Source organism: Brachyhypopomus gauderio, chromosome 2 (assembly GCF_052324685.1).
Source record: "Brachyhypopomus gauderio isolate BG-103 chromosome 2, BGAUD_0.2, whole genome shotgun sequence".
NCBI lineage: Eukaryota > Metazoa > Chordata > Actinopteri > Gymnotiformes > Hypopomidae > Brachyhypopomus > Brachyhypopomus gauderio.
In genome coordinates this window covers 1,056,850-1,067,684 of record NC_135212.1, presented here as the reverse complement: position 1 = coordinate 1,067,684, position 10,835 = coordinate 1,056,850, and the positions used below count along the sequence as shown (strand labels likewise).

The following is a 10,835-nucleotide window of genomic DNA, read 5'->3' as shown; positions in this document are numbered from 1 at the left end:
TGTCAGAAAGTCTTATGACCTAAATTTAGCATGTTAACCTAGAGGTTAATAACCTTACCAGGATTCTGACAACATGGTACAGACTGTAAAGTTCACAACCTTAAATGAACTCGTCATGCGCAGCCGTCAATGAATAATTCTCTACTCTTCGTCGACAGAAACTCAGTACTCCATTAGTGTCACGTAGGGCAACGCCCCCTCTCGTAGCTGTCACTCTGGGTTCCCTCATGTCTGTGTTCCCTGCTTGTTTATCCCGCCCAGCTCATTTGTCTTCGTGATTCCTCGTTTGTTACCACGCCCCTGTATTATCGTTCACACCTGTCCCTCGTTTTCAGTTCATTGTATTTAAGCCCCTGAGTCTCCCTTGTCCGTTGTCTGGTATTTTGATATTTTGGATGTTGGACTGTTTGCTGTTTGATTGTATACCTGGCCGTTGTGTGTTTTTGTTTTGTGATTCATAGTCTGTTCTCGTGTTCCCCTGTCATCGTTATGCCCGTGTTCGCCTGCTATTCGGACTGCCCTCCCGTTATCGACCCTGCCTGGCTCAGCGACGATGATTCTGGTATTCCCTTTAATAAATCTCGCTCCTCTCAGCGATTGTGTCCGTCTCCTCGCTCCGTGGCGCAAGCCACGTTACAATTAGGCAGCGTTTAAAGTCGCCACTTCGCCAAACCCGCTCCAACAGAACATTTGTCCCTCCCATAGGGTTGCCACCTAGGTCTGACAAAAAACAAGGACACACTGTTGTTGACGGGGGGTGGATGGCGAACGTAAAATGTTACCGGGGGCGGGTGTAAAATGGACACAGTGAGAAAAAAGACGGATTTAAAGTGTGCAGAAACAGTCTAAATAGTCGTTTGAACTAACCTAGTGAAAACATTAAATGAATTTTTTTTTTGCCGGGACTGAATCTATTAAAAAGAAGGAAAACCGGGACAAACCGGGACAGCCCGAGAAAACCGGGACAGCGACGTGAAAACCGGGACAGTCCCGGGAAAACCGGGACAGGTGGCACCCCTACCCTCCCACTGCGCAGACGCCTGTGTCAGCAACAGAGATGGAGAGTCGAGTATAGGGCACTGGGAGCAATGGGAGCAATCTTTTACCTCCCCCTGCCTCCCACTGCGCCTTTTACAGTCATTGCCAAGAAAGTCCAATAAGCCAGACCATAGAAATTTTAGAAGTGTGAAGTTTGATACTCCGTTTTAGTCATCTGTTTTATTCAAAATGTAAAAAAGACATTAGGAACATTAATCACGTGTAGTTACTAAGAAAAGTAAATGACTTCATAATCTTTTGGATAAACATCACCAAGACGTACCTACGTACGTTTAAATAAGAATTTATTTGATTCGTGAATATACATTTTTGATCTGGAATGCAAATGATCACATCATCTAGCAGTTATACATCCCATCAGATGATCGTGGTGTCCCATCTGTCCAGCTCTTTGTGGTTTGGACAAACTGGTTACAGAGTAGAAGGAGGGCAAAAAGATTCAGCAATGGCTTTTCAACATACGACAGAAGCCCACAAATGTGCCGCACCCCAACTCTGTAACATCAAATCACACTGCTTTCTCCATCCCAGTAATAGCAGTACATTATTTGTAGTAACATCTGATGAGGACGAGCTGGAGGTGGGAGTTGGTAGCAGGTAGAAGCAGCAGCCATTTCTCATACTTGGTAGCAAAATAAGACAACAATAATGTTGCAAACAATAACAACATCAACCAATTTAGGAGGACATATTCACCCAATGATTAAAGTCAGAATGATTATAGGCTGATTTACCATTGATCACTTTTCTATCTTGGATAAAACAAACAATTTATTAATTTGTGAGCAAATCCCCCTCCTGTCACATCTCTGGAACAGCCATATCTCTCTGGAACAGCCACATGACTCTGGAGGAGTGAAGCATGTCCCACAGTGTCCCCTCCTTGATCATGTCATGGTTGGCGTAGAAAATTAGTGGCTTCTTCACCACGTCGTAGTAGTGGTCAGAGAATCGCTTATAGTTCCGTGTGATGAAACCATATGCAGACACCTGAAGGGGCATTTGTAATAAGTGTAGGATTCTCCACATAGTCCTCAAACAACAATGCAAACAAAAATAATGGTTATGCAGATGTACATCAAAAATTTTTAATACATTCGGACTAAAGAGTCCATAGAGAAAATAGCAGATCTTCCGTTTTATAACAGCAAATCTTAGTAGGTGTAATATATATACTGTTATGACCCTACATAGCTTTCTTTACATAGTGTTCTGTCACGTTGAGGACCCCGGCCCCTCCCTTTTGGGCGTGTGTAAACGTTGTCCACGTGCTTTGCAGGGTTGCGTGAGAGTTGGCAACCCTGGCTTTGTCTGCGTCAGTGGATATACGTGGTTGGGGTTTTGTCGTGTGATTTATAAGTCTCACCTGTGAATCGTCTCGTGATCACATGGGGCAAATGTGTCTTGCCTATTTAATGTGCACTCGCGCAGTGTCCTGTGCTCGTCGTTGTCTAAGTCTACACGTTGTGTGTACGTGTGTGTTATTCGTGCGCTGATTGCACAATAATTGTAGTAATAAAAGTGACGTTTGTTACGCCAAATACGGATTCTGTGTCTCGTCCGTCTGTCGCCGCCCAGCGTCACAGAACGACGAGCCGTAAGAGACACCGACATGCCAGGCTACAAGCCAAAGCCCAAGAAGGGCAAGAAGCAGAGTAAGCGGCATCACTGCACGTCTTCCTCCCCTCTGGCCACGCCGACTATGGAGCAGCTCCAGCAAGACCTGGAGTGCTCCTATATGCTGTGCGCGGCTCGGGAGACCGCTATTCCCTGGCTGGCGGAGGAATACCGCCAGACGGCGGTAAGGGTGTGGCAGGAGAAGCACCCCTCTCCTTCCAGGGATCCCTCGCCCATACGGGTGGGCATCCACGAGCTAGAGGGCTCCTCCCCATGCCAAGAAGCCATACCGACGGTCGAGGAGTTGGAGAGAGACCCGGTGTGTGCCTACCAGCTGGCCACAGCCCGGGGGCTCGAGAACTGGGACCCCGAGACGGCGGAGATCTTCCGGCAGGGCGCGGTGAGGATCTGGAGGGAGAGACACGCTCCTCCAGCCCGCGCTCTCTCGCCTCTGAGGGTGGGCTCGTTCGTCATGGGTGCTACCGAGTCCACCCCAGAGAGCGAGTTCGGGTCGGAGGAGGAAGAGGAGGTAGAGGACTACCCCCCCTCTATATGCGACGCCCCCACCGTCGACTATGGTGGGGAGGAGGAGCCAGATGACGTGGTGGAAGGCTACCCTCCGTCATTATGCGACGCCTCCACCGTGGACTACGGTGGAGAAGAGGAGGACTACCCTCCATCTGTGGGTGACGCCTCCACTGTGGACTACGGTGGAGGAGAAGAGGAGGACGACTACCCTCCGTCTGTGGGTGATGCCTCCACCGTGGACTACGGTGGGGAGGAGGAGTCGGAGGACGAGGATTACTTCCCTCCGCCCGTGTGCCCCTCTCGCACCGCAGAGAAAGGTGAGGAAGACGGGGAGTACCCTTCGTCCGAGGGCTCCTATACCACGGAGGGAGAAGAGAGCCCTCCCCCCTCAGAGATGTCTGTGGAGACCGTGAGAGGGAAGCGGACGCCCTCTTCCACTCTCTCCGGCGACAGTAAAATGGACTGCTCCCGGGGTGGCAGCCCGGAGCAGTCCATGGAGCGGAGCCAGGGGAGGGAGGAGGACATGGACATTGCCGAGGAAACCCCAAACGGCCCGCACGGGCCCGCACGGGGCCTGCCAGCCGCGGTGCACCAGCCGCGGTGCTCCATACGCGTACGCCAGCCGCGGTGCGCCAGGCGCGCAAGCCAGCCGCGCTGCGCCAGGCGCGCAAGCCAGCCGCGCTGCATCAGGCGCGCAAGCCAGCCGCGCTGCATCAGGCGCGCAAGCCAGCCGCGCTGCACCAGGCGCTTCCGCCAGCCAAGCTGCTCCCAACAGAGGTTTCGCAGCGACGCCTGGCGGAGGACCGACCACTGCGGCTCCCGATCTCTCTACCCTCTATGCTCTACTCCTGGCGCGCAGCCTGGCGCCTGTTATGTGTTTGTCTGTGCCAGTGTTCGTCAGTCTTCCCGTGTGTCTGCCAAACCCCGTTCCCGTTTGTGCCTCTGTGTGTGAGTATGCCAGTCTGTGTGTTTGTTTCTGTTCTGTTTAATGTGTCTCCCGTCTTTTCCCCCGTCTTCCCAGGGAGGGTGTTCTAGGCAGTCCGTGGCGGACGCTTCACCAAGGGCGGTCACCTCCCAGACGCAGGACTGAGCGTGTCGGATCCGCCCATCGTCGTGGGTTCGGGGCACTCAGTCCTGTTGGCACCCCGGGACGAGTAGTGCCCTTGGAGGGGGCGTCTGTCACGTTGAGGACCTCGGCCCCTCCCTTTTGGGCGTGTGTAAACGTCCACGTGCTTTGTCTGCATCAGTGGATATACGTGGTTGGGGTTTTGTCGTGTGATTTATAAGTCTCACCTGTGAATCGTCTCGTGATCACGTGGGGGCTAATGTGTCTTGCCTATTTAATGTGCGCTCGCGCAGTGTCCTGTGCTCGTCGTTGTCTAAGTCTACACGTTGTGTGTACGTGTGTGTTATTTGTGCGCTGATTGCGCAATAATTGTAGTAATAAAAGTGACGTTTGTTACGCCAAATACGGATTCTGTGTCTCGTCCGTCTGTCGCCGCCCAGCGTCACATGTCCCATATGGAGCTAGAGTCAAATGGCTCTTTCCAAAATTGCATGTGGCCACCGTGACAATCCTGAAGAGGGTGTGTGTGCCTTTAAATTTAGGAGAGCATAAACACTGACCTGGTCACAGACATGCAGGGCTGTCAGGAGCATCATGGCTCCAGTAGTGGGCATGTACAAATCACTGTACCTCTTCCAATTCAGGGAGCTCAAAAACCTGTAAATTAAATTATCACACCATTGGCCTACTGGACCACACAGAGAGAGAGAATACTTCAATAATCCAGACTGGCCAATACATCTTTAGAGAGAAAGGATCTCACCTCTTTGTTACATACTCAATGAAGGATGGATGAAGTATTCTGAAATGCTTAAATGAACGCTTGTCTCCAAAATAATCAGAAGGCCTATTTCACAAAGTAAAAGGAATAAAGAACAATAAATTATATGCACAGATAACATGTAAATATTTGCCATAGCTAGAAAAGTATAAAATATATCAACCAAGAATAACAAAAACAAACTTTAGAAAAAAGTTGAAGGTAAAGTTTTAAACATTTCTGAAGACACAAAATATATCAGTATGAAAGCTTTGAAAACTTAAACAACCTGCTATTTTCAGTCAATTCTTTAACAACTAGCATGTATTTGCGATCATTTATAACAAATGATGGCAAATATCTAAAGAAAGCATTAGAACTGATTAAGAAGAGCAAATTTTATTTGAGCTTAAACATATACAGGCCTGATAGTTTTCAAGCGCCACGCCGGAATTCCAGCGTACCAACATGTCCGCGAGAAAAAAAAAAGTTCGCCTAGTGCATGATTTAAAGTTCTCTATGACCACGACGGATTTCCGTCGTTTGAATTTTTTGGGGGGAAAAATCCGTCAAATCATTATAATAAACCACACGTGCGCGCGTGCTATCTGTTTCGAGGCCGAAATATGATCCTCTCACTGGCGCTCATCAGCGCTGGATGGATGACGGCGGTGTCATTTGACTTGCGCGTCATCCCGCCTTCTGATTTTCGGACATTACGTAGAGAAGTTACCTCCCTCCTGCCTTAAGTCCAGTTTGTTTTGGTCAGTTTATGTTGTCAACTTGTTTGGTCGTGCCGAAGACATTAATGCTCAGATTCAATCGACATAAACATCATACAGGCGGTCCCCGGGTTACGAGTTTTCCGAGTTACAATCTTTCGTGGTTTGACACATCTCCCATTTACTGTATAACGCCTTGTTTGGACCTAAGTGGTTCTGCGTCGTAAACAGAACTTGGTGTTTGGTGTGCGTGGCGTCAGGATGGGCCTTTATCCTTAGTTAAACGCAGCTATGGATAAAGGTATTTGCCAAAAGGCTAGCTTTAGAATAGGATAACTGCGTATAGTACGTTATGTACGTACAGTATGTACGTATGTTCCAATTTACACCGAAAATCGATTTATGACAGATCGACGTCGTAACCCAGGGACAGCCTGTATTTCTGACATCGGAAGAGCTTCAGAGGTAGATACAAGATAAATTCAGTATTTTATCTTTATGATGAAGTTTATTTTATTATCAGAAATATAAGAAAGTGTTTTTTTTTTTGAGCCGGTACACGATCTGGTTCATCATGGCGGCCTGTATCTTACGGCGTAAGGCGTAATACATGAACAAAAGCACAAAATTTATGTCCTAATAAACCAACACAAAATATTTATTAAATATTTTATATATTAAAACTAACTATAATCATAATACTTGTAATTCTTTTAAACTTTATTTGCATACTTTCTTTGAGTTGTCTGTTATCCTATAATAAACTAACAGTAATGAATAAATAATTAATCATGCCTGTACATATACAACATATTGTGTCTAATTGTGTTAACAGAATCTTTAGGTTACAGCATTTTCTCAGAAAATTATTTATAATATTTTTATAAATTATTAATATTATTTATTTACCTTATATTTATTAATTAATTTAAAGATTAACTATTAAATATTCAAAATATGGTACATGTCCACTACTACCCCCCCGCCCCCCCTCGCTCAGAAAAATGTCAGGCATTTTTCCCACTATCACCCCTGAACATAATAAAAATAATCCAAATAGGTGACAGTTTAAGTGCTCTAAACCATAAACCAAACTTCCTTTTTGGGCAACACGGTGGCTTATTGGTTAGCACGTTTGCCTCTCAGCACTGGGGTCTTGGGTTCAAGTCCCTATCTGAGTGGAGATTCCATGTTCTCCCCGTGTCTGTGTGGATTTCCTCCGGGGTCCTCCCACAGTCCAAAGACATGGAGGTTAGGTAAATTGGCATTCCCTGAAAAATTCTCCCTGAGTGTGTGTGTTTATGTATCTTCATGTCCAATAAAAAAGCAGTTGTGTGTGTGCTTTTATGCCCAGTGGTGGATGGTGCTCTGTCACTAGGGTCTGTCCTCTCCCCCATTCAGTCCCCCAGGCATGGACGTAGTTTTGATTTCATAAGTGGGGGGGACACAACCTGGGGTGGCGAACTGTTGAGCGGGGGGGGGGGGGGGGGGGGGGGGGGTTGAATGAAAATTGTTGAGCGCTGTGAACAAAAATTGTTGAGCGGGGGGGGAGCTCGGAGCTGCATGATCCTAGTGCTAGATTTGTCGCTATTTGGATATTGTTTTTTTAACCGTTAAAAAGTGGGGGGGACATGACTTCGTCGCTACTTAAATATTTGGTTTTAACTGTAAAAACTGGGGGGGACCAAAACCGGCTTTTGAAAAAGTCCCCCCCCAAAACTACGTCCGTGCCCCCAGGGGGCTATGGATCTCAGTAGAGAGTACGCTTTGTGCAATTGGCTGCTGCTTCTCGCCGGTGTGTGATTGATTGTGTAAGAGTTGTACCGGTATTAAAATTGTAAAGCGACCTTGGGTATCTTGAAAGGCACTTTATAAGTTGAAACATTCATTCCTTTTATGACGATTTTATTTTGGAATGAAAGGCATTTGAAATATACTGTATGTACTGCTCATGGAAAGAAACACCATTGGACGAAGCTGCATCACAGAGCTGCATGACAGCACATTCTGTGTGAAAACACTTACTGGTCTCCTTCATCATATCCTGATGACACTGGAACACCTTGGATGGCAGCAGCCAGCATCACATAGTCCCGGATTTCAGCAGGGATGAAGACAAAGGTAATATCCTATGAAAAAATGCACAAGATTTTGGAAAACAGCTTTATTTATTATGTGATCTAAGTTATCTCAAAAATAGGGCTGTCAGAATTATCTACGTCGAAATGTCTTTGAAAAAGTCATCATTTACTGGGTCTTGCGGCACATTAGTGAAGCCATCGGTCCTGTACGCTCCGAGTGAATTCTTCATGGAATTTGTGTGGAATCCATAGAAAGATGTTTTAGTGCCCACATCCTCCTCGAAGCCTTTGATTATTGCACCATTCACCCTGGAAATGACAGACATTTACTTATTTGTCAGGAATTCAGTATTACTTTTGGTCAAGTAGCCTTGAACTCTATAAAGACTGAGCACACAGAATGTCGTATAGGAAAATTCACTTCCCAACACCAAAAGAAACTTGAACAATAAAGCCTGCATGTTTTGCAGGAATGCCAAGTGTCCATTGTACAATCAGGCCCCATTACCAAACATTTACAAAAGCTATACTTGAACTCACATTCACTGAAACAAACGCTAAGATAAATGTTTCACTAGCAAATAAACAATACAAAGACACAACCCCTTCAGCATGAATAGAATATCTCACTGGGGTGGGTTTTCATAGAAATGTTTCATAAACCACCTTAAAACTGGGGTAAAAGGAAGAAAAGATAAAAAGATAAAAGATGCCCAAACCTGAAGACATAATCATGTCTGTCGATGGCCTTCCCCTGTCCTGAACCGTTGAGGATTCCCCCATTGCCAACCACTGCACAACGCACACACTGGTCTGGGGACTTTCGTTCAAATAGACGACTGCTAGAAGAATTCTGCAGCAGTGACAGGGCGGAGCTCACAACTGGTGGTATTGGGGAAATGGAGGAATAGGTTAGCTGAGAGTGAATAAACCTGCATAAGATATTCAATCTGATTCTAAGCCATTTTCTTCAAATCTCACACAAAGATACAATTAGTCTAAATGGTCTAAGCCTAGCACACGTGAGTTTGACCATGAATGTCTTTTTACCCTCTGGAGGAATATTCTTCCAGCCATATGGCAGATTAGCATATTGGAGCCGCTGCCACTCAGACTGGTTAAAACTCTCTGCCCACTGCAGCACTGGCACTGAGAAGTTGAAACGATTCCTCAGATAGCTATTCTGTCTCACAGTCCACTTTAAGGAGCAGGATGGCACATGCTACAGTGGAAGAGAGAACGAGGCCATATCATGCAAACAACAGGATCAACCATTAGGTTAAATATGTGGACCATGTACTAGAACACCTAAATTGTCCTACTGTAAGTGTTTCTAACTCTTCCTTTATGAGGTCTGCTGACTTCCAGTCGCTTTCACCAAATAAATGTGCCCTGATGGAGGAAGACACTTTGTAAAATGCACAAAAACTAACTAATTAATTAACTATCTAATGCTGATACCTTGCATTCATTACTGATTAACACACACACAGACATATGTATATAAATTTTTATATATAAATAAATAAATATAATATTAGCAGGGTTGCCAACTTTTGAAGATCGCTTGGAGTGAGATTTGAACCTGGAGGAGGTGGCGAGTATAATTTGTTGACGGGAGGGGGTGGCGAACGTAAAATGGACACTAATTAAGTATTATATCACGATCTATCGATCGCCGGTGGTTGGTGCCAGAGCGAACTAGTAACTCATTGAATCATAGATGTGGATCAGAGATAAATAAACTAGATAATTTTTTTCAGCGTGAGATATCGGAAGTGTGGCGTGAGAGCGTGTGAAAACGGTCAAATGCGTGTCTCACGCTCAATGCGTGAAAGTTGGCAACCCTGATAATATATATATATATATATACACACACACACATTATGTGAGCTGTAACATTGAGTAGTGGCTGAAGCAACTTCTTTACTCCTGTCTGCGTCATTAGAATAATTCCACAGGACTCCGTGTAAAACTGAACTAAAAACAACTGTTTATTCCAGGCTGATGAAAAACAAACAAAAGGTAAAACTTTCAAAACTATAGTTGAAAACACATGTGCAGCAACACTAGACTATAACGCAAACACAGTAAGGTCTTGCTACTAGCGTCCAATGCAGCTCACTCTACACACTTATCCACGTGTCCCGGCACGTTCCCGTTTCTCTTAAAGGGACATTTTCTTATTTTCTTCATGAAAAAAATGGCATAACTGTAAACTATTTGGGTTTTACATACAGTACAATATAAATTGTGGAAACTTATTAACATGTTAAGCACCAATATATATATATATATACATATACATATATATATATATATATATATATATATATATATATATATATATATATATATATATATATATATAATATATAAAGCTATATATATATATATACAGTCATTTACATACAAACTTAGTATTAATTTTTTGGCTCCTACACACACATATAGAGGGTCACGGTTGCCTACCTTAGGTAAATTGCAGGATTATCAAGAGACATTAATTGTTGAATTCCAGCGCAGATTAAAGAAGATAAAGTAACACAGAATATTGCAAAGATCAAAATGTTCTCACATTTACGTGTCTTCATGACTGAAACAGAGAAATGCTGAACATCAATCATGCTGCCACTCTTTAAACCTGACAGGGTTCCCAGCAGGACCAGTTCGTCATAAGGAATCTTAACATTTCCGGACATGACTAAATGAAGAAGGTAAGGCTCGTCCAACAATGTCGTTGATACATGTGTTGAAAATGTGATAACATAGACTATTGTATATTTTAACAAACAAAATAATTTTAAAAGTTGTGATGCAAATGTTTATTTCTTCACAAATAAAATATACAGACAGACGGGCAGATATGTGAGTGGTATTATTAAATTATGGTGAGTCAAGATTAAAGCTAGCTTGAGAACACCAGATTAGATTTTCCCCTTTGACAACTACACACTGAAGTGACAAATGGAAAACACTACTACCATGTGTTTGAGTGTTTA

At 44.5% G+C, this 10,835-nt stretch overlaps 1 protein-coding gene across 1 annotated transcript; it reads right to left on the bottom strand.

The window, feature by feature from the left end:
• Positions 1-1,222: 1,222 nt before the first annotated feature.
• LOC143508722 (alpha-N-acetylgalactosaminide alpha-2,6-sialyltransferase 2-like) lies at positions 1,223-10,567 on the bottom strand. The gene is made up of 9 exons (XM_076997371.1): positions 10,306-10,567; positions 9,156-9,225; positions 8,884-9,055; positions 8,553-8,715; positions 8,004-8,142; positions 7,778-7,881; positions 5,034-5,117; positions 4,831-4,927; positions 1,223-2,049 (listed from the first exon to the last, which is right to left on the bottom strand). The coding sequence occupies exons 1-9, from the start codon at positions 10,533-10,535 to the stop codon at positions 1,861-1,863; spliced, it is 1,248 nt and encodes a 415-aa protein (XP_076853486.1). The 5' UTR covers positions 10,536-10,567; the 3' UTR covers positions 1,223-1,860.
• Between the last annotated feature and the right edge of the window lie 268 nt (positions 10,568-10,835).